Source organism: Microchirus variegatus (genome assembly GCF_963457635.1).
Source record: "Microchirus variegatus genome assembly, chromosome: 20".
Lineage (NCBI taxonomy): Eukaryota > Metazoa > Chordata > Actinopteri > Pleuronectiformes > Soleidae > Microchirus > Microchirus variegatus.
In genome coordinates this window covers 17,265,500-17,292,535 of record NC_139821.1, presented here as the reverse complement: position 1 = coordinate 17,292,535, position 27,036 = coordinate 17,265,500, and the positions used below count along the sequence as shown (strand labels likewise).

The following is a 27,036-nucleotide window of genomic DNA, read 5'->3' as shown; positions in this document are numbered from 1 at the left end:
TCACATTCACATCTACGGTCAAAGTTAAAGTCCAGTTAACCTTATCACCAATTTTGCACATGGGAAGGCCCTTTGTTTGAACTGAGATCCTAACCATTGACCTTGCTGATTGTCTGTTTGTGATATTGGTATCAGACACGAAGTGGTATTGTGCCATCGCCCTACTGTTTTTTTCTTTTCGTTTTTTTTACAGCCGCCATGGTGGGTGGTGTTGACACTGATAGAAGGCTGAGTCTGAATGTGTAGCTTAAGAGTCATTGCACGAGAAAACCAGGCAGAGGTGGGAAGATGGGGGTCGGCCAAATCGGCCCATACTTTGTATGTGAGATAGGTATGTGGAACTATGAACAGCCATATAACCAGCTATTTTTCGTTATGGAGATCTGGGACCCCCCTCCGAGACCCTCCGAAATCAGGTTATTTACGGCTGAAAATTACTTAAGTTTCGATGGCTACTGTTAGAATTCTGATAAAGATATGGATATAAGTTTTATATTTCCACATAGCATAGGTTTCATTGTTTTACAGAGCAAAAGTTGAAGAGGAAGCGTTGAAGTTAAGAGGGTGTGCTAGGGGGTTACCGGAACCAATGAAAGCAGAATTTTCATCCCTATGAATTTTAGTCATTTTCAAGGCGCATTATCTGCCCTGGGCAGTGGCTTTGGAGAATGGTTTTACTGTTGCTGGAGAGAGGAACATCTACTGATTCAAAAACAAGCGTCGTAAATTTGGGCCACACATAACGAGGGCCGTGACTGGGGGGTCTTTATGGGGATTTTTGGGGGTTTGGACTATAGTAAATCTAGTAATGACGTCTCGCTACAGGGTATGTTAGGCCCAGTTTTTTGTGACAATGTGTGAAAATCATTAAACAATTGTTTTAAAAAGTCTAATTAATTATTAGTATTTATTTGGGCTCTACATGTGGGATATAAGGATACTTAAAATGAATTAAACTGGTTTTACACATTTTATTGTTACTCTGTTACATTCCTTACATGAATCACTTTCAACATTAAATATGTGGAACCTACTAAAAAGGTTATGCATGGAGGTTATCAGGACAAGAAATACGCTAGTCAAATAGGATCAGTACAGGTATGCTGCTAACAAACTGCGATGTGCTGATGGCGTGTTGCGTAGCATGCCCATCTTTGTTATGTATTTCATTGTACATTAGTTTTGTGATATCTAATTTTTTCAAATACTGTACGAAGTAATTGTAACCAGTTATTTGTGCCTTCTTGGAGCAAGTCTAATGCTTTGGCAGGAATGAATTATTAACAAGGCGTGCAGAGAAAGTTTGATGATTGGCAAGAAGTAGTTCAGAGTGTAATGTAAGCCCTGCCGTACTCCCCCTGTCTGGGGCTGGGTGATGCATTGTTGTTTTTTGGTTAAAGATAAGAATCTGACTAGCTGTCTTTGCTTCCATGTGGTTTCTTTAGGAGTTTTTGAACATAGCTATAATTATTAAAACCAGTTAACTCTAAAGAATGTGTCAAACAACAAAATATGTGTTTGGCTTAAGTCGGATGAAGGTTTTGGATATATTTGTCACTGGTTGACATCATAATGCCCCTTAACAAATGCATATCTTACATGTAGATTTACCAATACCCCAAAGATATCCTCCAACAGGCTTTGGGTCAGACATTGCAGGCCTCGGGAGTTTGGAGCTTGTAGCCAGTCTTATTTATTGCAAATTGCACTACCGTTCAAAAGTTTGGGGTCACCTATACAATTTTTTTTCCCATTAAAAGTGCATTATGTAATAAATCTAAAGCAACTGTCCATAAAATCCTCCTAATATGTCACAGAGACTCAGGAATAATGTTCATATAACAAACTGAACTCACCAACAGCAACAGTACAGCCAAAATATTTGCATTAAAAAAAATATTTTGCAAAATGCAAATCATGTTTATGTTTTGAAATCATGTTTTGGCATGCGACGCCACCTACCAATCATTACAGTCAGTAGAGTCTCAGCTGCCGAGCAACCACGGGTTGCCAGTTACTTCAGAAAACGAAACCTAAAAGACCTCTGTATTTTGAATTTGAGTGTAGTTTCCCAACATTTTTGTGGTTTCTGGCTACACACTGAGAAACTAAGACGAGTCGCGCTCCAGTCACTGGTGATTCAAAGTATGGTGATAAATGAACACCATCTGTATACTATAGTAAATGCCTATAACTAGTATATCTGTACTGCTCAAGAAAAGTACAAGTCCCCGTATTTCGAACATGATTGCCTATTGTTCTTTACCATTTATGTTACCTTGTTTCCGAGTGAAATGCCATTATGTACAAATTACCTCTGCTTCCATGTGGCATGTGTATTAAACGGAAGCTCCATTTGTGGAGTCCTGGTAACCCCCATGCAGAGCCTTTTTATCATCTACCTCAAAGTAAATGTACACAATAATTTAGCAGGGAACTTTATAGCTGTCTGCAGCTAAGAGAATATCAATAAAATGTGTAAAATTAGCCTAAATCATTTACAGGTATCCCCATATCCCCCATGTAGAGCCCAAATCAACATTCCTAATTCATTAAAGCTTCTTCGTCAATTGTTTAGTAATTTTCACACATCAGCACAAAAAAACTGGGCCTAACTTACCCTGTAGCGAGACGTCATTACTAGATTTACTATAGTCCAAACCCCCAAAAATCCCCATAAAGACCCCCCAGTCACGGCCCGTGTTATGTGTGGCCCAAATTTACGACACTTGTTTTTGAATCAGTAGATGTTCCTCTCTCCAGCAACAGTAAAACCATTCTCCAAAGCCACTGCCCAGGGCAGATAATGCGCCTTGAAAATGACTAAAATTCATAGGGAGGAAAATTCTGCTTTCATTGGTTCCGGTAACCCCCTAGCACACCCTCTTACTTCAACGCTTCCTCTTCAACTTTTGGTCTGTAAAACAATGTAACCTATGCTATGTGGAAATATAAAACTTATATCCATATCTTTATCAGAATTCTAACAGTAGCCATCGAAACTTAAGTAATTTTCAGCCATAAATTACCTGATGTCGGAGGGTCTTGGAGGGGGGTCCCAGATCTCCATAACGAAAAATAGCTGGAGGGTTTTAATTATATGGCTGTTCATAGTTCCACATACCTATCTCACATACAAAGTATGGGCCGATTTGGCCGACCCCCATCTTCCCACCTCTGCCTGGTTTTGCCTGGTTTTCTCGTGCAATGACTCATAAGAAGAAAATATAAGCGCTAAATAATTACAGCCACAGCAGTCAGTTTAAATTACACAATAGGATTTCTACCTTCAAATAATGTTTTCAAGATTATTTCGATGGACCGTCAACTCATAAATCCTAACTGTCAAAGCCAAAATCACCTGTATTGACACCATGGGACTTCTGGTTTTGGGTCCATGCTGCAAAAAGAACTACAACATTCTACTTTACTAAATACGTCATGACCTTGGGGTGAAATACACAAACTAAATTATCATTTCAGGGTTAGTTTTGAAAAATCTTTAAATATAAAGCAATGCAATCATATTAGTATAAACTGCTATAATACAGGCCACTATACATTGTTTATACTGGGTATTAGAAATCCTGCTTCGGAGTTCACCTGGTAATGTTGGCTTGTCAACAAATGCACATTTTACCACAACATATTATGACTGTTGTAACGCATGCTACCTTTTACCAACAGCAAATCCTACTTTGTGTTACTTCGTGTCACAGGACTGTCACCAGGTTCATTAAAAGAAATTAATGGCCATCAATACTGGGGAGTCTACAAAAGAGACAGCTCTACCACACCTCGTGACTATCATTTTTAGTATTTTTAGTCATCTGCATCAATAAGCAGTAACACTACAATATTGATAAAGTCCTAATACCTGTCTCTTCTCAGTTTAGCTTCTCAAAATGTTTAATACGCTTATCCTCCTCTCTAGGTGGACAACATTTAGATGAGACAGTGTTGTGTCTCTGTGCATGCATTGCCCACCACCACCACCATATCATCAGTTAATGGTCTAATTATGTTGTGCTTTGCAGTATTGGAGGACTCATCCTGGACAAAACAGTGTCTCACCCAGATATGGCCGGCATTGTGGTATACACCCCAGTTATCAATGGTGAGTGACTTTGAGAATTAATACTCAGTAGTGTTTCTGTTTGATTTGCATTTTTTTCCCCCTGGGCCACAAACAGACAAGGAGAGGGGACTCTGGTCGAAGACTGCATCAAAGCTATTAATATAATTCCTTCCTAAATCCTATGGGATTAAGATAAGAGATACACCATACAAAAAGTGACGTAAACTAAAAGATTTCATCATCGTCATCATTGACAACACTGCTGCCAGATCAAATAAAAATCCACTTTTTGGTCTGAGCACTCTACTGAAGAAGCTCAACTCTCCACTTGAATCTGTGTTTATACCTCCAGACATCACATGACTTGTTTCTATGAACTGCCATGTTGGCAGACTAACATACCATAAAAATGATGAGGACCGGTGCTGGATTCAAAACTTGTCAGGCTGAATATATCGGATTCCTTATAATGCCCCCTGTGTAATTTCCATGGAGAACCATGGGTCTAGTATATTAATCTATAGAGGTGAACAGCGTTGTTGCAGAGGGTGTATTTTAAGAATACGTCACTTCATCTCACTAATAGACGGGCTGTCAGCAAACTGAAGTTTATGGTGCTTTGCAAAAACCACCCAGTCTTAGTACCTGAGTCTATAGAAAAGGTGCTACAGGCTCCGTTTCTGAGTTGGAAATTATTATAAGTATAAAACAAGTTATTTCTGTCTTAATTACTCTTGCAGGGGTTTTGGATGAAGCCTAAAATAAAGTAGAGCTACATGATTAATTTGATCTTATGTCAACCCTACGGACAATCTCATTTCCAAATGACTATGATTTTAATGAGAGACATCAAGCTGCATCAAAACGGGTGCTTAATTTCTCCTTCAACCAGTGACAGCCCCACAATAATCAACTGATACAGTTGGTTAAACTTAAAATCTGTTAAGATGTTACACAAGGGTGTTAAAGGGGTAGTCAAGGACTGAGGTAGACCTGCTCATTAATGGTTAATGTATTCAATTACTGAACATTATAGAAATTTACTCTTAAGCACTTAGGAGCAACTGTACCAATGTGTCAGCTAAAGCATATTTATTTAGTCATCTGTCTGTTGAAGTGGAAAGATCGCAACAGCTGCAGGTGTGAGCTGTTACATTTTGAATGTTGTTGTGAGGGCTTCAACTATTTTGATAATCGATTGATCAAGTTTTTTTTTTTGTTTTTTTTTTACAATTAAAAAAAACCTTATGTTTTTTGTTATCTTGTTAAATGTGAATATTTTTTTTACGTTCTTTGCTCCATATAACAAAGAAATCATTGAATCCTTTGAGAACAACAAGTTTTCTGATATTTTTTGGACCAAACTACCCGATGATTTATCGAGAAAACAGAATAATACTGTAGATTATGGAAAATAATTTAGTTACCGCCCTAGATTAATTAAATAATGTATAAAAAATAATACATCTGGACATTTGAAACCAGTAAAAATGCCCCAAATATTATTTTTGACAGAAATTTGATTTTTTCTTTAATGTGATCCATAATATACCAAAATGAGAATGATGCACTTCTAGGTACTACAAGCTCTTCTGTCTATTTTTTATATTATTTCATTTATATATTATCATATTGTATTGTAACATCTTTTTGAAACAATTAATGATTAATCATATATATTTATTATATGTCAGATCTGGAGTTAGGAATTCAACCATTAGCCACTTATTGCTCGCCTGAGTCAAAAATATAATTAAACTGGCAAAAAGCCTGAAAATCATGATCTCATTTCTACGCAAGAAAATGGTGGTTCTCATTTTCCCTGGAATGGACCCCTACAGTAAAATTAAACTAATTAAAATTACATCTTTTGCCTTAAGCAGTTGTGCACCTGCCTCTGTAGCTGAGCTGCATTCTACTATCTTTGAAATGTAACTAAAAATAACAGTACTGCACCACTGGTAAAACTGTGATTGTGCGCCTGCTATTTTCCTCTCTGATTTCTAATGCAGTCTTTGACCCCACAATATCAAATAGAAAGAGTCTCTACAAGATAGATGAAACACAATAGAGGCTGGTAGGCGAAAAGTGCATAGTGTTGGTATTTAGTGTCTCAACAGTGGGTGCACACTGCACAGACATTTGTAAGGGCACAGGCAAAAATTAAAAGGACACCTACTGTACACCGGTCTGGCAGGCGTCACTAGTATATAATTCCCCACATTCTCACACACCTCTGTATAAATGTGCAGGGGCATCCTTTACAGCACAGCATCACTTTCTATCACAGAGATATGGCATTTTCTATACAGCACTGAACATAATTTCCTCTAAAGATACCCTTTGGGGCACTGTCATGTAAGGGGTCATAGGGAATTTCATAACGGCTCTGTTTCAACCATCTACTGACTCACTTTCTAGACTGCACAGGATAAAGAAATGCACCGACATTCAAAAAGCATTTAATTGATGTGACACCAGCACAGTGTATGTGGACTGTGAACCCTTGAATGTTGCAGCATATATATTGCCCCTTAAAGGGACACTGTGTAGTATTTATGGGTTTATATAACCCAAAATCCACTTTTTTTATACATATTATGTGCTCCTGCATTGTTTAGTCGCTGTATAATAGTTTTTGTTTCATTTTCGTAGTGTTTCAAAAAGTCATGTAAAATAACATGGTCGCGGGCCGCGGTTGCATTGCCACTGTTAGCAGCGAGACGCCATGTTTCTACCGGAGCCTGTAAGGACAAACGCGAGAGAACAAATCAAGCGTCTCTTTACTTGTAGCGGAAGTCCCGCCTCCACTCTCTCCGCTTCGTCTGCTACGGCAGCGGTAGCTCGCCCTCTCCCTCGCCTCACGAACCTCATCTGCTGGCACGGAGAAAGACGACGAGGACGACATTTGACCAGCTGCGGATACCGTAGCGCTCAGGGAAGGGAGGGGGTGAGCAGATTTTGTAAATTTCAGCCTCTCCTCTAGATGGCACTATAAACTACTAACTTCACCTTTAAATAAGCATGAAATTACTGCGCCATTAACTTTAGATCAGGTTTGTGTCGGTCAAGGGCACAGTAGCTTTCTGCTGCCTCAAGATAACAATAGACTAACATTCATTTGAAGAACAACATAAGCACAGGTGCACTGATAAGCACAAGTGCTTATACTACCTACATACACGACAGTGGGTGCTGGGCGAAAACTAGCAATGACACGTATGCTGTTGTTTGCACCACTTTGTGTCAGGTGTAAGATGGGGTCCTATTTGTCTTGAAAGGTGTAGCTTCCAGCTGTGAAAGTATGCGAGAATGAAATCTGATAAAGGTGTGCTCAGTCATCAGTCGCTGAATAAACTAGCATAACTTAAAAAGGCTCATAAAAAGAAACAGGTTACCTAATGAGACTGGTTGAGGCCACAGTCCATCTGTCTCCACTTCATAAAATTAGTCCTCCATTTCCTCCTGCTTCCATCTCCCACTAACAGGCTCAGTGAGGCTTCCAGGGTTCTGGCACCTCAACAACAAGAGATAAGCTTTTAATTAGATGGCATTAATGAGAGACATTTAACGAGATAGAGTATGAGTTTCCCATTGGGTCGCATCATGGACACAGCATCTGTGACGTCAATTGTGTGTTATTATTTCATTATTACTATTGTGTGAGGTTTTTTGTTAAGTTTGCACTGTCCAAATTAACTTCCTAAAAAGCCTGAGATACTCTTCGTGTGTATTTCAGAGGATCATGTCCTATTTAAAAACTACACCTGACCAGGAAGCAAACAGAGGATAATGACTATGTGTGGATGTTTCAAAAGAGATTGTGTAGACCTTGATAAGGAAAGACAGGTTAAATGAAAAATGGAGAGAGAAATCCTCATTTGACGACACTGACCTTCATAATTTAATATATTTGAGCTTTTTAATTACTTTTTTTGGCAGGGGAAGGTATCTATGGCTGCAGAAATTATATTAATATAGAAGATCTTAAAAGGTGTTTCGGAATGGAGGAAGTGCCTGCCAATTTCATTAACTTTAGTATGACTCCTCAGAAATGAGATTGGCTGATTTGCCTGCATCGGGATTTAAATTTCAGCTACAGGTGTTAAGGTCATAAATCTAAAGCTGAATACAGTGATACAAATCTCCCCTATTTTTCCACCATAATAGCAAATAGAACCCAGCCGAGTCTTTTAATATTTGTGGCCCGTTTTTTCAAAATTGTTCAACTTGAAGTTTGTAAGAAGCCACTACATGCTTCAAATCACAGTATTGTTGGTCTTAAAACCATAAACTATATATTTGAATTAAGGTTGTTTGATCGCTGTGAATCAATTCTGAGTTGGGGTGTGTTCACCGTTTGATGAAGATAAGGAATAAGATAAGACGAGGAAAACAGGAGAATAACTAAACTGTGGCTGTACTTCTAAACAAAGACGGAGACAGACACAGATCTCACTTCTGCTATGTGACGTTAGCAGACTTCATCATAACAAACAGATGGATTATTCAGCGGCCGAAAGAGAGCAGGACGGAGTAGACACAGTAGTTGTCCGAGATGATGACGTGATACCAGCACTCCTCTATCTTCTTATGGGGTGAGTGTTCATTAACGCCGTTAATCTATGTAAAGTTAGTGTTCAGTTAGATACAGGGAAGTTTTTTCTTTTAATAATCCACTTCCATTTATAATTTATTTTATGACCCTTTTATAATAACCTGAGCCTGTTGAAGGACCAGACCAACCTCTGGTGCCCTGTCAGAATGAAGGACTGACTGGATGTGTAGTAAGGGATGCAATTGTTCTAAATTATTTTTGACAGGTTCTGATGATTGTTTCTTTGACATTAATATACAGTGATGAATGACGGTGACAGATATGAACATTTTCACTGTAACAGTTAAACAAGTCATTAAAGTATATACACTAAATGATACAAATGTATTATTTGACCAATTTTAAAGTTTTCCCTTGTTGGGATCAAGGAGGACAGGACTACATCATCCGCAAAAAGCAGAGACCCAATCCTGAGCTCACCAAACTGGACTCCCTCAACGCCCTGGCTGCCTCTAGAAATTCTGTCCATAAAGGTTATGAACAGAATCGGTGACAAAGGGAAACCTTGGCGGAGTCCAACTCCCACCACAAACGGATCCGACTTACTGCCGGCAATGCGGACCAAGCACTGGCATCGGTTGTACAGGGACCGAATGGCCCTTACCAAGGATTCCGGAACCCCATACTCCCAAAGCATGCCCCACAGGATTCCCAGAGGTACACTATCGAACGCCTTCTCCAAATCCACAAAGCATATGTAGACTGGATGGGCGAACTCCCATGCACCCCCCAGAACCCTCCTGAGAGTAAAGAGCTGATCCACTGTTCCACGACCAGGACGAAAACCACACTGTTCCTCCTGGATCCGAGGTTCGACTATCTGACGGACTCTCCTCTTCTGGACCCCATCCTCACTGTACACAGTGTTGATGTTGCACTGATTCCCCCTCCTGAGTCACCGGATTACCGACCAGAACCTCTTCGACGCCGTCCGGAAGTCGTTCTCAATGGTCTCACCAAACTCCTCCCACGCCCAATTTTTTTTCCTTAGTGAATGCCGAAGCCGCGTTGCAGCTTGGCCTGTCAGTACCCATCAGCTCTGGAGTCACACAACCCAAAAAGGCCCGGTAGGACTGCTTCTTCAGCTTGACGGCATCCCTTATCGCCGGTGTCAACCAACGGGTTCGGGGGTAGCCGCTGCATAGGGCACCAACCACCTTGCAGACGCCCAAGTGTCCAAGACATATGGCCGCAGGTCACTACGAAGCTGATCATTGACCTATGGCTAACCCATGTCGTTTCAGCCGCTAAATAATCCATCTGTTTGTTGTTTTTGCAACGATGAAGTCTGCTAACGTTTATGTTAACACGTTAGCATAAAGATCGCAAGCTTAAAATGCTAACAAGTCCACTCACATAGCAGAAGTGAGATCTGTGTCTGTCTCTGTCTTTGTTAAGAAGTACAGCCACAGTTAAGGTCTTCTGTGGTTGCTCATTGTTCATCTTCATCCAACGGTGAACACACACACAAGCAGCAGCTTCGGCTGGGAGCATAAGTAGCATGGTTTGTATGTGTTTTCTTCGTGACCGTCAGCTGATTGGCCGAAAAAACAACAAAAGCTCTGGAACGTTATCACCACACCCTAACTATGAATCGATATAATATATATGAGATGTGGCGGGCCACATATGACTGATGCTGCCACACAGACAGACTTATCGAGACACGTCAGATGCAGCTCTACAGTGGCCAGCTGGTGTGCACCGAGTTGCTACCATGGACCACGCTTACACAGATAAACATGAGTTGGATAAACAAGAAGAGGAGAACACTCGGTCTCCTCATTAATGTCTCGTTCAGGTTCAAAAATAAAAAGGCTGAACAGATGACATGTTTATGTCACTGAACATGTCACAACAGGGTCCCGAAGCCTGCTAGTTCAACCTTATTACAACACTACCCAGAGTGCATTGCGATATTAATAACTTAATATAATACATTTTATAAAAACTAAGACATCAAGAGGGTTTTTTATGTCACTTGATTATCATTTATCTTTTAAGAACTACAAGTCTTCATAGTTGGGATTCCTTTTAAGATTGGAAATGTAATAACTTAAAAAATATATAGGGAGGGGGTGGCTTATTCTGTTATCATTTCTTGTCCTTACACTCGTGTAGTCATATTTCCATCATCTGTTTTTGTTGTTTGATAAAAATGAAAATCAAAATATACTATATATACTTAAGAGAGAAGGATCAAAGATAGACACATATGTGTCCAGCCATGGCAAAACCGGGCACAAGTCTACTTAGTGACATTTAGAGTTATTTACAGATTCTGGAAGTGTGATTTCTAAGCTTCCCAACAATATCCAACACATGCAAATCATGATAATATTTGAAGAAGATATGGCAATTTGAATGTAGGCACTCCTCAAACTGCTTTAGGGAGAATTTTAGCCTCAAAGATGTACACCTTCTGAGAGCCAAGAGACAGAATCATCACATTTACATAGCACAAACCCCTCCTGGTCTAAGCTGTCAGTGAAACCACACCCTGCTCTGTATGAGCACAGGTACTATTGTTGTGAGCTACACTGCTACACAGAACAATACATATACAACACATTAAAAACTGGACATAATATCTTCTTAAGATCTGAAATGAAATAACCTAAAAAAAAATATAGGGGGCTGGCTTATTCTGTTATCATTTGTGTAGTCATACAGTGGTATGCAAAAGTTTGAGCACCCCTGTAAATCTTCATGATTTTCCTTTATAAATCATTGGTTGTTTGAAAAAGACATTTCAGTTAAATATATCATATAGGAGACAAACACAGTGATAATTGAGACGTGAATTAAAGTTTATTTGATTTACAGAAAGTGCAAGAATTATTTAGACAAAATTAGAAAATTAGATTATGAGTCTGGATTCTGGCAGAAGGTATTTTGGACCATTCTTCTTTACAAAACATCTCCGGTTCAGTGAGGTTTGATGGTTTGTTAGGAATCTATTCACATTGATCAAAAAACCCTAATTCAAATATAACGTTTTTGGTTTTAAGACCCACAATACTGGGGTTTGAACCATATAGTGGCTTCTTCCAAACTTCAACTTGAACAATTATGAAAAACGAAAAATCCCTTATTTAGATTTTTTTTTTCATGTTTTGGCCTTGGCGGGCCACATATTTATCTCTATGTCACATTGACTTGTTTAATACTAAGGGCCAATTCCAATTCCTATCTTAACCCTCAATCTTAACCCTCAAGCTCAACCCTTAATCTTAACTGGCCCTTAAAACCATATGTTGAGGGTTATTTTGTCACTTAGAAATGGGACACCCCTTAAATGCAGATACGTCTTCAGACTGTGGGGGCAGAAAAACGCCAAAGCTGCGTCCAGTCTGTCAACTCCAAAAAAGAAGAACAACACATTTACGTCACGATTATTTATTTATTATTTAATTTCAGTCAAGTTATTAGGTTGTCAGTTAGTTACAGTATAAGATGATACTCATACAAATACCAAAACCACGGACATATTCAGCTGACAGTTACCGCACACCACGGCGTTTTGAAGGGTTAATGATAGCGAACGATCGCGTGTGCGCGCCGGCTATTGACAAACGATCATAAAATAAAAATAAATGTTACGCAACAATGACGTCAGTAATCCATAATATGGGCCTAAACTAAGATAATACAATGGTTTTCATAATTTTTATATCTCTATTAACAAATAAAATACTTAATTTGTATCGCACTCGCTTCGCTGCTTTTGACGCCATCTTTCTCATGTGAAAGCACGCAATGCATTCTGGGTAGACCTTGCTCCCAAGGGTGGTCTCGGAAAATCTCAATATTGAGGGCGATACAGCCCTTAAACTCACCCCTCAACTTAATTTTTCTGAGAATCGGGACAGCACTTGCACTAGCGGGAGCGCTCATTTTTGAGATTGAGGGTTAAGATTGAGGGTTAAGCAAGGAATTGGAATTCACCCATAATCTTGTGCTCCATTGATGAACTATGCATGTGTCTTTCATGTCCAGGTATTGGAGGAAACCTGGTGGCTATTCAGTCCAGCAGAATCTCTACTCATCTGCATTTCCACTGTGCTCCTGGGGAGATTCCTGATGAGGCCAAGGGCTGCTACTACCCCTGCCGCACATTCTTTGGTACAGGTAAGCATACTTATTAAATACTCCCTATTCAATAAAATCACACACGTTCATTAAGCTTATTCGTAATTTTCACATCAAACATCAGGATGGGAATGTTGAGAATGAAGTTCCTTCTAATGCTGTGGTAGAGTTTAGAATCTCTGCCTGAGCCAGAGTACAAACCAGGACCAAACCAACCTATGGGCTGAGAGTTACCGCCACCTTCCATAGGCCCTGATGAGCCAGGCTTGTGATAATGTTGGCCGATTATGTAGTTGTTTTTTTTTTTTTTAGGAGAAGACATGGGGAAAACGGGGAAGACAAAAAGTTTTGCCTGTGTCCAACAGAACAGCACATAACCTCTGTCCAATTCCTTGGGTCATGGTTCAATTGAAATGTTTCATTTGTGATTCAAAATTGATTCAGTACATATAGCTGCTAATTTGAGGATCTACTCTGCTATTGTGTGTGTAAGAAAAGTTCGTTGAAATCAGAGTGAAGTGCAAGATTAGGAAACTTTTATATTTGGAATCTCTTTTACATTTATAAAATGTTAACTTGCTCAAGTATCCCGGGTATAACCTGAAAAAGTATTTTTCTCCTCCTGTTCTGTCAGGTATAAATTATTTCCTTGTTAATAGTCTTTAGGTTTTGAATCATGGGGATTGTAGCTGGCATATCTGCCTACACAGTTGTTAACTTGACTGCTGAATCATTGTATGAAGAATACACCCACAGCTAGACAGCTGGTAAGTTTCCTCATGATTAACCTGCCTTCCATTCCTTTTGTATTTTCCCCAGGAGCCAATCACAGGTCTGCTCAGGTGCTCCTCCTCCTAGTAATTCCGGGTCACCTCATCTTCCTCTACACCATCCACCTGATGAAGAGTGGACACACAACCCTGACAGTCATTTTTATGTCCGTATACCTGGCTGCTGCTACACTGCAGGTGAGCGCGATAATGAGCTTGATAGCAGTGTGAATAAATTTTGACCTTGAACTTTGAACTTGAAACTTCAACTTATCAGCTCCAAAAGATAAAAATAACTAGTACCGCGAGCGGTTCTGAAAGGATTCGAGCCGATCCGCCCTCAAACGCGTTCATTCACAGTTTGCAGTGCTAGTTATTTTCAGTGGCGTCCCCTCCTGTTCCAACTTTCGAGGGAATCGTGCAACGTGGATGTAATATATGAACTGAATAGAGCACCGCCCCCTCTGCCTTGAAGACAATTTTTACATGGTGGCCACTGTGGGTACTGCAACAGAAAACCCCATAAAAGCCCAAAAAGCAATTTTCCCATTGACCGCAATAGTAAAAGAGACGCCTGTAAAACTGTAAAACTCGAGACATGGACACGGGCTTTTATAGATCTTTATATGGTAGTGACACTACCGCGCATGCTCTGAATGACCCTTGTCATTGACTTTTATTTACAGCACGTAATTATCATGTGTACCAAGTTTCGTTACTTTAAACCCGACTAGCACTTTTTTGCGTCAGTTTTTAGCCCCTCCCACTTCTAATTTTCTACGCTTTTTCCTAAAATGACTTTCACATGCAATCGTTCACCAGGGTGATGTGGTTGGAAAAATATGTGAGTTTTGGGGCATGGGAAAGGCCTCATAAATGCGATTTAGTCCGCAGAATAATAATAATAAAAATAACTATTACCGCGAATGGCGAATGAACAGATTCGGGGCGAGGCGCACATGGAGGCGTGGGCACACCCCATGCATTTCAGGTTGGGGCACCATTGCGATGTGCGCAACAAACGCGTCAGAGCCAGTCACCCGGTCTCCCATTTCAAGTTTCGTGCAGATCGGTTAATGTATAGCTAAATTTGAGGTCACTTCCTGTTTAAAATGGCAGACTTCCTGTTGTCAATGGCGTGTCTGTAAACATGTTCAGGAAAGTTCCCTTGTCTGACAAGCTCCTAGATTAGATCGGCCCGCAGTGACGATGAGGAAGAGCGGCGCAAGAGGGAGAGAAAAAAAGCTGCAGACTGTAGCAGCTGCTGATTCAAAACAGCAGTTACACACACACACACACACACACACACACACACACACACACATCTATATCACAACGTCTCAGCTGTTGTCAAGTTACTATAGCAGCCTATACAGTTAGGCCAATAAATATTTGGACATCGGCACAGTTCTCTTTATTTTGGCTCTATGCACCACTACAATGGATTTGAAATGAAACGAACAAGATTTGCTTTAACTGCACACTTTCAGCTTTACATCCAAATCAAGTGAACGGTGTAGGAATTACAACACTTTCTATATGTGCCTCCCACTTTTTAGGGGACCAAAAGTAATAGGACAATTGACTGAAAAGCTATTTCATGGACAATTGTGGGCTATTCCTTCATTATTTCATCTTCAATGACACAGGTAAAAGTTCTGGAGTTGATTCCAGGAGTGACATTTGCATTTTGAATATGTTGCTGTTAACTTTCTATATGAGATCCAAGGAGCTGTCACTGTCAGTGAAGCTGAAGAATTGGGCTGAAAAATCAAAACAAACCCATCAGAGAAATAGCAAAAACATTAGGTGTGGCCAAATCAACTGTTTGGAACATTCTTAAAAAGAAAGAACTCAATAGTGAGCTCAGCAACACCAAAGGACCTAGAAGACCACAGAAAACCACTATGGTGGACGACAGAATAATTATTTCCCTGGTGAAGAAAAACCCCTTCACAACAGTTGGCCAGATCAAAAACACTCTCCAGGAGGTAGGTGTTTGTGTTTCAAAGTCAACAATCAAAAGAAGACTTCACCAGAGTGAATACAGAGGGTTCACCACAAGATGGAAACCATTGGTGAGCCTCGTAAACAGGAAGACAAGATTAGAATTTGCCAAACAACACCTAAAAAAGCTGTTATAATTCTGGAAGAACATCCTCTGCACAGATGAGACCAAGATGAACTTGTACCACAGTGATGGGAAGAGAAGAGTGTGGAGAAGGAAAGGAACTGCTCAAGATCCACAACATACCACCTCATCAGTGAAGCATGGTGGTGGTAGTGTCATGGTGTGGACATGTATGGCTGCCAATGGAACTGGTTCCCTTGTGTTTATTGATGATGTAACTGCTGACAAAAGAAGCAGGATGAATTCTGAAGTATTTCCAACAATATTATCTGCTCATATTCAGCCAAATGCTTCAGAACTCATTGGACGGCGCTTCATAGTGCAGATAGACAATGACCTAAAGCAAACTGCAAAAGCAACCAAAGAGTTTTTTGAGGCAAATATGGAATGTTATCAGTCAATCACCTGACCTGAATCTGATTGAGCATGCATTTCACTTGTTGAAGACCAAACTGAAGGGAACACCTTGACTTTCTTCACAATTTCTCCATAGGAAAAAACTAATTTTTTAAGTGATATGATGGTCTTCCATTGTTACTTGCCTTTTTCGCGCCATTTTTATTGCAACACAATGCTTTCTGCAGTACAGTACAGTGCTGTATGGTACCACACAGTGTGTTCCAACACTACTTTTATGCTGACAGAGGGGGTGTAAGTGTTCAAGAAAATGTGGGACAACTGATGGAAATGGTAGCACCAACTTTCAAGGCTTGATTGGCCACATTGCTGCAGACCTACTTTAAAAAGAAAAACATTTTTTATTTGACCTCTTGCACTAAAGCACTTGCCTTTGTAACATTTCAAGCTATTCATTGAACTGAAGATGTTAATTGGACACTCTAAATAGACTGTAGAAGAATTGACTGTATAAGTGAACATGACAGTGAATGGTTGTTCGTCTCTGTGTGTTTGCTCTTTGTTGGCCTGGCGACCGGTCCAGGGTGTACCACTGTGGCTACAGCGACACTGTGACCGTCATGTGGAGGATAAAGCAGTAGAAAATGAAATAATGGAAACTGAAACAACTCTCTTGGATGTGTTACTTCTGACTGTGGCATCCAGTTTGTTTTGTATTTTCACTGAAACAGAAAAAACACATCTATGGACCTCTGACTGATCAGAGCAAGACTGTAACTGTTTCTCACAAACTTTTCCAGTGAGCTCACTTCATTGGGTGTTATGCTCACGCAACAATCACTTCACTCGTAAATATCAAACATATTTAATACTTATGATTTGAAATTGGGTAGACTGATGCGTCTGATGATGTTAAAATTGCATCTGTTAACCCCTCACACTACAGGAGAATTTGGCCAAATAATCGTTCAAATCAGGTATCCAAAGTCGCGGATGGGTTATCCTCTCGTGTGGGGTAAGCTTTAATTAAATAATTTGATTTTGTTTGTGTGTCATTTCTATAGATTATATCACATGCTGTGTAACTAAGGTTTAGCATCCAAAGTAACTAACATAGAAAGCAGAAGAAGTCAAAGTACAGGGAAACAAATGGGAGGTGAGGTAACACCACCCTCTTGTTTGTCTGAGGGGAAAGAAACAAACAAATGTCTTGTGTACTGTAAATTATGATTGTAGTTGACAATTTTGAGGTGACATTAAAGCAGCAGTTGCAGCAACAGAGAGGAAGTCCAACTGTGCTGCACTGTCATCATGAATAACCTTTACACATGAATGGGCTTTTTTGTTGTTGTAATTTTAGGTTATACATTGCACTCAGTCTGCCTTCTTTTACCCTCTTTTATCACCATTAAGAACAAATCTAGAGAAAACTTATTTTTGAATCAAAGAAAATGGATGAACTTACTACACCCAGACCCACCTCTACAAGACCCAGTAATTGGTGAAATGAGTAATTCTCAAAGTTCTCCCACCAGACAGCAGTCCGCCCAGGTCGGACCCAAAACTGGCGATGCTGACAGTGACGCTGTCTGGCTCATCTCCGAGCCCTAAGGAGCTGTATTTGCAAATTCAAACATGTAAAAATGATCATAACCAAATGTAAAAAGGTCGCATTTTTGGAGTGTAGATTGCCTAAAACTCTGTTTTTCTCCGTTTTTCTCCGTTTACATGCAAACACCAAAGCGGAGTTTTCCAAAATCTCCACCACACAGAGTTTTTAGAAAGAATCGTTTTCAGAGGCGAAATTCGCAGGGGAATGTCTCCGTTTTTTAAAAAATACCCATGCTAGTGTAAACGTAGCCTGAGTTGACATGTTGTGTGGAGGGTTTTCTCTGGGTACTCCAGCTTCCTCCCGTAGTCTTCAACTTGCACATAAGGGTTAGGTTAACTGCCTACATCCAAACTACTCCATTTTGTTTTAAACATGCACAAATTCTGCTTTGGAGGCACCTGCTATTAACACTATCCCAGTGTAGTAGAGCCCCAGACATGGAAACGTTTTTTGCTGTTGCCGGCTCCAATTTAGTTTGAAAACTTTGGTGCTGTATTTTATTTTTTATTTTTTTGTAATTTATTTTTTATTGACATTCAGAGTCAGATATTCACATCCGATATAACATACAGTATGCTCTAAATGTACAAATAATACTTTTGTTTATGTCTATAAAAGAAAAACAAACAACAACAATATAACTATAAACAGGTAGGGAGTGATCCTTTATCGTATTGCACAGTCATTGGTTTGTGAAAGTAAAATCAGGCCTATGGGGTGTGACATATTTGACCCAGTTCTCCCAGTCCGAAGTAAATTTCTCCAATTTGTGGTTAACAAATGCAGTTATCCTCTCCATTTTATAAATGTCCATTGTAATGTCCATCCATAAATTTAAAGTTGGGCTCTCTTGTGACAACCACTTCCTGGTTATACTCTTCTTGCAGGCCGCCAGCAGGATATTTATTAAATGTTTATCTCCTTTCGGCCATTCCTCAGGTATGTGTCCGAAAAACATAGCCTTACACTCGAGGGGTATTTTGCAGTTGAAGATATCCTGTAGGGCATTATGTATACCTCGCCAATAGTCCTTAATGACAGAACAGTCCCAGAAAACATGGTAATGGTTTGCATTTTGATTTCCACAGTTCCTCCAGCAGACAGGAGAATTATCATCATAATGTGACTTCTGAGAAGGTGTAATAAAGTACCTAATCAGGCTTTTCCATCCAAATTCCCTCCACTTCTGTGAGCTGGTACATCTCCATTGGTACTTCCAAATTGTTGTCCATTCTTACTCAGATATAGTTATACCTCCTTCCTTTTCCCATTTTATTTTAATATATACAGTTGAATGTGGTTTCAAATTCGACAGACCCTTATACAAGCATGAAACAATCTTATCAATATTATCTGAATCATAGGCTTTTGTAAATAAATCAATCAGATATATGTTAATCTTTGTTACATTTTCCATCTTCGTATTAACATAATGCCGTAACTGTAGGTACCGATAGAAACCTTGTTTTTCTAAAACGTGTCCTTTTAAGCATTTCAAAACTAAGCAATTTTCCATCTTTCAATACACTATATAAGGCTGTTATACCCTTGGCTATCCAGTCCTTAAATCTAGAGTCCAATTTATTAGGTCTGAAATCTGAGTCATAGGCACACCATTTAAGAACCATAATATCACTTTCAAGTTTATGTTCTTTTATCATAGTTTTCCATGCTTTAAGGGTCCATGCCACCCATGGGTTGTCAGTGTTATTTATGTGGGTCTGTAGATTATTATCTGCTAAGACTGCCTGTATGGGGATGGAGGGTATTTTTTCTTCAATGCTTTTCCATTGAGCCGTATATGACGGGTTACACCAGCATATCACTGCTCTCATCTGAGCTGCAAAATAATAATATCTAAGACAAGGTAAGCCCCATCCTCCCTTTTGTTTAGCCAGCTGTAAGGTTTTGAGGTCTTTTACCTTGCCATATATACCTGGATAACATTTTGTCCCATTCGTTAAATTGGTTTTGGTTAATCTCTATTGGCAGAGTTTGAAATAAATATAAAAGTCTTGGCAATATAGTCATTTTAATGGAGTCGATTCTTGAACTAAGGCTAAAGAAGGGAATTAAGTTCCATCTTGCTATAAATCCTTTATTTTTTTATGTATGGGCGGATAGTTGCATTCCAATATTTGTGTAAGATCTTTTGGTAAGTTGATGCCTAAGTATTTAAAGGACTCTGTTTGCCATGTCAAGGGGTAACTGTTTTTGATTTCTCTTGGTGGGTAATAGTTGTATGAGAGTAATTGGGTTTTACTCATATTGATTTTGTACCCCGATAATTGGCCATACTGTTCAAACGATTGCATCAATTTAGGCAAAGAGTGTGTTGGGTGACCAAAGTATATTAAGATGTCATCTGCATAACAAGCCAATTTATATTCCGTCCCTTTAATAATGATTCCCTTGATATCTTCATTTTGCCTGATGTACTGAGCTAGTGGTTCCAAATATAGTGCGAAGAGTAATGGTGACCATGCACAGCCCTGTCTAGTGCCCCTTTCTAGGGTAAAACTACTTGATAAATATCCATTGATTTTGATCCTTGCAGTAGGTTTGTCATATAGTGCCTGTATGGTTTTAATAATTGTATCACAGAAGCCTAGTCTATGCAAAACTCTGTAGAGAAAAGTCCAGTTCACCGAATCGAAGGCCTTTTCAGCATCTACGCTCATCACTATTACTTCGATTTGATTTCTTCGTATGTGATCCATAATATGCAGTGTCTTTCGTATATTGTCTTGTGTTTGGCATTGACGTATAAAACCTGTTTGATCATTATGTATTAGTGTCGGTAAGAATTCTTCTAATCGTTTGGCCATAATAGAAGTAAATAATTTATAGTCCACATTAAGAACAGAGATTGGTCTAAAAGAGCCACATTCCATTTTATCCTTGCCTTCTTTTGGTATGGCTGAGATTATTGCCTCCTTCCAGCTGGGTGGAGTTTGTGCATTTTTTAAAGCCCAATTTAAGTCTACCAATTGCAACTTTTAATTCTTCTTCAGTTATATCCGCAGTCATTATTTCATTTTGATTTTCCTCTAGAGTGGGTAATTCTAAAGAAATCAGAAAGCTGTCAATTTGGGCCACACTCCCACCTGGAACTTCAGAATATAAAGTTTTGTAAAACACTTGGAAAGCTTCCTGAATTTCATTTTGTTTATTTTTTATCACTTTTGTCCTCGGATCTCTAATTTTATGAATTGTATTTTCCGCTATCCTTTTTTTCAATTTCCATGCCAATACTTTCATAGATTTGGAGCCACTTTCGTAGTGTTTCTGTTTTAGAAACATTAATTTTTTCTCGATTTCTTTTGTGGCCAAATTATTAATTTCGTTCCTGGTATGTCTAATTTCTCTCAGTGTATCCTGTGCCAAATCTAATTTATGTTTTCCTTCTAGTTTCTTTAATTTGTTTTTTAGGCACTCTACTTTTTTGTTCCGATTCTTTTTCTTAAATGAAGATATTGCTATAATTTTCCCTCTTAAAACAGCCTTCAAAGTATCCCATAGAATGGGAGGTAAAACCTCTCCAGTATCATTGAACTCTAAGAATAGAGAAATTTCTGATTTAATTTGTGTCTTAAAGGACGGATCATTCAGCAGACTTGAGTTCAATTTCCATGTATTATTCTTTGATCGCAGGTCAAAATCAATGGATAAGTATACTGGTGCATGGTCACTTAGATCTATTGTCCCGATTCCACAAGTATGTATTTTATGTTTATCCTTCCCAAATGTTATGAAATAGTCTATTCTTGTATACAGAGAGTGAGGAGCAGAGTAGTAAGTATAATCCCTTCTGTTAGGGAAAAAATCTCGCCATATATCAATTAAGCCCACCTCCTCTAAAAGTGCGTTTACTTTCTTATATAGGGACTTCCTATCCTGGGTTTTTCCACATGATGAGTCCAACTTTGGCCGCAAATGTATATTTAAATCGCCTCCACAGATCAAAAGGCCCTCCGTTTCAGTTACCATAATATTGGTAATTTTTTGGAAGAAACTAATATCACTCCCTGGGGGTGCGTAGACATTCAATAGGGTAATTGAATTCCCATCTATCTTTCCCCTTACTAAAATAAATCTGCCCTCTTTATCACCCATTTCGAATGTCTTTTCAAAATTTAGCTTGTTTGAAATGAGAATAGCAACTCCTCTTCTATGGCCTGATTTGTATTAAGAAAAAAACAGATGTGTAAAACCCATTCTCTTTAGCTTCATATGCTCTTTGTCTGTCAAATGGGTCTCTTGTAAATAAACCACATGGGCTTGTTCTGTTCGCACTTTAGATAGGATTTTACTACGTTTGATTGGATTCAACAGCCCATTGACATTAAATGAAATGAATTTTACTTTGTCACTAGCCATGCTTATTTACTTCCAAGTGTATCAATAAAGTTAACAAAATAAAACTTAAAAGATCTACTCCCTGAACAAACAACAACCCCAAACATTGGTACGAAATAGAAAAGAAGAAAAACAAGAAAAAAGGTGATTCCAAGGCTGGGGTCTTTAAAAAATGACCCTGACCTGAGCTAGGTGAAATATCTAGCTGTGAGGGAAAGCCTCTCCCACCTGTGGGCTGAGGGCCCCCACCATGGCGCTCGAAAAAACAAGAAAAAAGGTCTCTGTTCATTCCACAGAAAATGTGTCTTTATACAGTGTCCCTCGCCTGTATGTATTCTCATCTTGGGGTGAATTTAACACGTTCCGTTTAGCTTTACTATTCTTTAAAAAAAACAGTCAAAGCTTATAATTCCTCTGGAGAGGATGAGGACTGCCTTCTGAAAGCTTGCAGTTTCTCCTTGAAATCCCTCTCTCGCTTCTCACCTGTCGCTCGCCGGCTCTTTCCTCCCACTGTTTCCCAAGCGGAGCGGGATAACTGCTCAGCCAGGCTCTCCCTCTGTGTAATCACACTGACGGGCAGCCCTCTGTCCTTCATATCTTTGGTCGCCTCCTCCGCCGTCTGGTACAGCTGCGTCCCATCCTCATAAAACACTCGTAGTTTAGCTGGGAACGGAGTCTGGAAGCGGATACTTCTGCTTTAACACTCGTTTCGCCTCAGCATATTCCTTCCTCTTCTGCAGGACTGCTGGGGGGTAATCCTGATCAAAATAAATCAGCCTCCCGTTTAGATAAACTTTCTTTTTTCCCCAAGCCTTGCGCAGAATCTCTTCTTTGACCCTATAGCGGAGGAAATTTACTATTATTGAGTGCGGCTTGTCTTCTCTGTCCCCGGAGGGTCTTGGTGCGAGCGCTCGGTGCGCCCTCTCAATATCCAGCTCCGTAGTCGGGGGGATCTCCAAAGTGTCCCGCAACAGTTTTTCCACAAACTCTACCATAGATGCGCCCTATGCTCCTTCGGGAACATTATATATCCTTAAATTCTCCTGTCGGGATCTCCCTTCATGGTCAAGCAGCTTGTTTTCTTGCTGATGCATGACTTTTATCATTTTATTCAACACCTGCTCCACGTTTTGAACCCGGTCTTCGACTTTTTCAATTCGCACCTCTGCCTCCGCTATCTTTTGGTTAACATTAGTCATTTCTGATTTAATGTTGTTTAGTTGTTCTTTTGTGTCTTTTCGGAAGTCCCGAATCTCCTCCGAAACTTTCGCCAGACTTGCAGCGTCACTTGAGCATGGGTTAGCCTCATTAGCTTCGCCATCTTGTACCTGTGCAGGAGAGCTGTCCTCCGGGTCTACGTCAGTCTCAGGCTCCGCACCGGTGCCTTCTTTCTTTGAACGTGGCTTCTTCACCATTCTTGCCCCTCTTTTCTCTTCAAGCAGTATCTGAAATTATCGTATTTGACAGTCGAACGGGGCGAAATAACTATTTAGGCGAGGGAGCTGTTACTTTAGGCAGCCATTCAGGATGGTGACGTCACCGGAACCCCTGGTGCTGTGTTTTAATATAGATAGGCAGGAACTGGGGCATTTTGAAACTATGGCCCCCTTTACAATTGGCATTAAAATGTGTTTTCTGTGATCGAATTGCAATCGGATAGCACCTGACCACATGTAAGTACAGGTGTAATGGATGGATTGTTATATGATCTGCCAAACAACTTCAGGAGGTGGTTGGAGACGCATTGCGATCAGATTGAACAGAAGTGCGTTTCCGACCCGAAGTGTTGTAGCAGAATGGATAACAACCTGTCCTTGGGTGTATTTACACCTGTACTTCAAGTGGGCAGGTACCATCCAATCACAGCAAACTAGTGCTATAGGCGTGTTTGTCAGCATCATATGGGACCTCATTCAGTGTTGGAAAATTCTGGATTTAATTAGCATACTGGAACCAGGTCACATTTTACTACAAAGTTGTTGCCTTCCATGTATGACAATGTCAAGGAAGAATTTATTGGAGGTCTGAGTAGATTTAGCAGCATTAACAACAAATTGCTGGACCTTCAGAGCAACACTGATTTTGTAGGCACTGAGCTGCCTTAGCGTAGATCTGCACTCTCCGAGTGCTTTTCTAGTTTTCCATACACTCATTGAGCAGAAAAGCAGTTTTTTTTGTTTTTTTTGTCTGATGTCAATTTTGTAAATTCAAAAGCATTTGTTGGCTTTGGGCTGACAGAACACTAGAACAAGTTGTCTTTGTGGATTGTGGGTTCAACTCTACATGCCGATGTTAGACACTTAACCGTATGTTGCTCCTGACTGCAGCATGGGAATGGGAATAGAAAATGCGCTTTATGGGGTGAATGGCAAAATTGTAGTGTAAAGCAGCTTTGAGTGGTCATCAAGACTAGAATAGTAAATACAGACCATTTATAACCCCTAATGCTTTTCTCTTTCTTTCAGGTTTTGTTGTTGTTGTGTATTGCAGACTGGATGGTGCACTCAATGTGGCGGAGCGGCAAAGACCCTGACAGTTTTTCCATCCCTTACCTGACGGCTCTGGGAGACCTGCTGGGCACTGCCTTCCTGGCTCTCAGCTTCCACTTCCTGTGGCTCATAGGAGACCGGGACAGCGATGTGGGTGACTGAGGGTAACGACGGCACAACCGTAACTCTTTTACCTGCCGGCTGACATCTTAAGCCTTGTGGGAAATCAGTTGCACATTCCTGCAATGCGCTTCACAAAATACTGAATGAACTTCAACCACATGATGGCTCTGAAACTGTTTCCTACTCCCAACTATTTTTTTAAGACATTATCGTTCATAAATCTGAACTGTGCCAATTTGATCTCCAATTTGAACAAAGCACACACGTATATTGCTGCTTTTGAAAAGGGGGATCAGGAAAACACCAGGCCACAATGCTAAAGAAACTTGGATGAGTATAAACTGGAGGTCTTCTCCTGAAAAAAATCTTATTGTCTGGATTATATTTTGCAGATTTATCTCTTTGTCATAGCATTTGTTTTTTTGTCAGGGGACGGAAACGGATAGAGGCAAATGGGTGTAGGCCAAGAGAGGGGAACCCTTTTGTTATTATTATAATTATCATATCTGATCACTTTCTGAACACACTGTGGTGTTTACCTTCTTTTCCATTTCTAACCTGCCTCATGTGTCATTTTGGTTCTAGGGACCATAAGGTAAGTCCAGTGTTTACTGTGTGTCTGAAGTAAGAACTCTGAAAAGTAATTGTAGTGAGCGATGTTTGCATTGGAAGAGGCACACAATTAACAATTAAATCAGTAATACATTTTTGGATGGAAAGTGAAATTTAAAGTGTCTTTGCAGCCTGACACTTAAAGCACATCAGAGCATAGCCATGTGTTGATATTTGCCAAAAACGGTCCCCCAACAGTGATCGTCCAATCTTAGCATAGCAGGTATTCAGGAATGATATTTCTTCTTCACAGCTAGCCTTGAATTTGACCCCAGTGGAGGCACCAGTGAGCACAAGGCTGTATTTAAAGTAAGCTTTAGCCTCAGTCTTGTACATTATGATGTATGTATGTAGCCATGACAGCTGGAGCTAAGGACGTCAGGGCCAATGACCATGATTTGCTGTAGATCAATCATCATGCACATTGTTAAATGACGTTCTACAAACACACTGCTCCGACATTCTTGTTTTCACATGCTGTCCACATGTATGTGTAGTGTTTACATACATATGTATGAGCTTAATCAAATAATCAAGTTCATTAAACAATCTAAAATGTTATTCTTGTGTCCCTGCTGGCAGCGTTGTTGGTTAGTTGCAGGGTGCAGGGCCACATACAGCACAGTCAGTGCAGACTAAATTTCAGTAGTTCATACATCACCTCAAAAGTATCCATTTTAATTATGTGGTTTTATGTCAATTAAGTCTGACATCTTATATCAAACCAATATTGTGCACATAATACCTTTCTGGATGTTTAAAAAGGTTAGAAGTTTGATATGGAAGCAAGAGCCTGATTGCTCAGTCAATCCCTGCAGCTCTTGGAGAAATGGTGCGGTTCTCCTCTGGCTTAAGAAAAAATCCAACCACCTTCAAACTGTTAAAAATTGAGCAGCTTATCATGAGCGTGTGCATAGCCGGTGGTGCTTTTTCTTTTCCCAATATGTGCCTCTTGAGATTCACCGATTAAGGTTAAGTGCTTCTCTCTGTCATGCCATGAATGCTTTGAGTTGTCATTATAAGACATTATAACACAGTGCAATAACATGATGATCCTTTTGTACTTAAACCTAAGTTGTACACCAGTGACTATTCTGTTTTTGAAGAGTTTCATTCTGTTTTAATCACTGGCATGAAAGTACTTGTATATCATTTCTGATCCCTCTTTTCTTTGCTTTGTGGCTCATTCAGGTTGAATGAATTAGTGTCTAAATAAATGTTCTTCACTTTGAAAGCGTCTAATTTCAGGTTATATTCTTTGCGAGCAGCCATCCTCTGATCCTCATGGACAGCCATTGCACGAGTACAGCAGGTGAAACTTTAAATATCGAGTGATGAAAGCCAAATCCCAGTTCTAATATGTTCTCAGATGGTCTCCATGACAACACGATCAGACAATACTCATCCATTTCATTGAACCTGTGCAGATGTCACGCATCACACCCCCACCTGAACATACAGCTACTCATGTCTCCCTGTAAAACATGAAAGCAACAATTTTTACTTTTTACTACTTATATTTGTCTGTTTTCTGTAGCACTGCTCTTTGCTGCCGTCATGGTGACCAGATGAAAGATTATCATGTTTCACTAACATGATGTTTACCCAGTCAAAATGGATGATTTCTTGCTTATTTATTCCCCATGGAGGAAATAGACTTTCTTCCTCTTTACAGTTTATCTATAGCCGTGTCAACGCTGTTGTTGCCGTGGCTACAAATTGAGTGTCACCAAACAGCTGGTAAACCATCGCTTTTTAACTCGAGTAATTAATTGGAATGACTGCATTTAATATA

General features: G+C 39.7%; 1 protein-coding gene across 2 annotated transcripts in view; it reads left to right on the top strand.

Moving 5' to 3' along the window:
- The window catches only part of slc41a2b (solute carrier family 41 member 2b), a 54,332-nt gene extending 27,934 nt beyond the window's left edge, over window positions 1–26,398 (top strand). For both annotated transcript variants that reach the window (XM_083906530.1, XM_083906531.1), the window contains exons 8-11: window positions 4,038–4,117; window positions 12,696–12,827; window positions 13,608–13,756; window positions 24,483–26,398. In XM_083906530.1, the coding sequence (XP_083762656.1) occupies window positions 4,038–4,117; window positions 12,696–12,827; window positions 13,608–13,756; window positions 24,483–24,668 (547 nt within the window). In that variant the 3' untranslated portion in view covers window positions 24,669–26,398. The remainder of the gene's footprint in view (window positions 1–4,037; window positions 4,118–12,695; window positions 12,828–13,607; window positions 13,757–24,482) is intronic.
- Window positions 26,399–27,036: the final 638 nt, after the last annotated feature.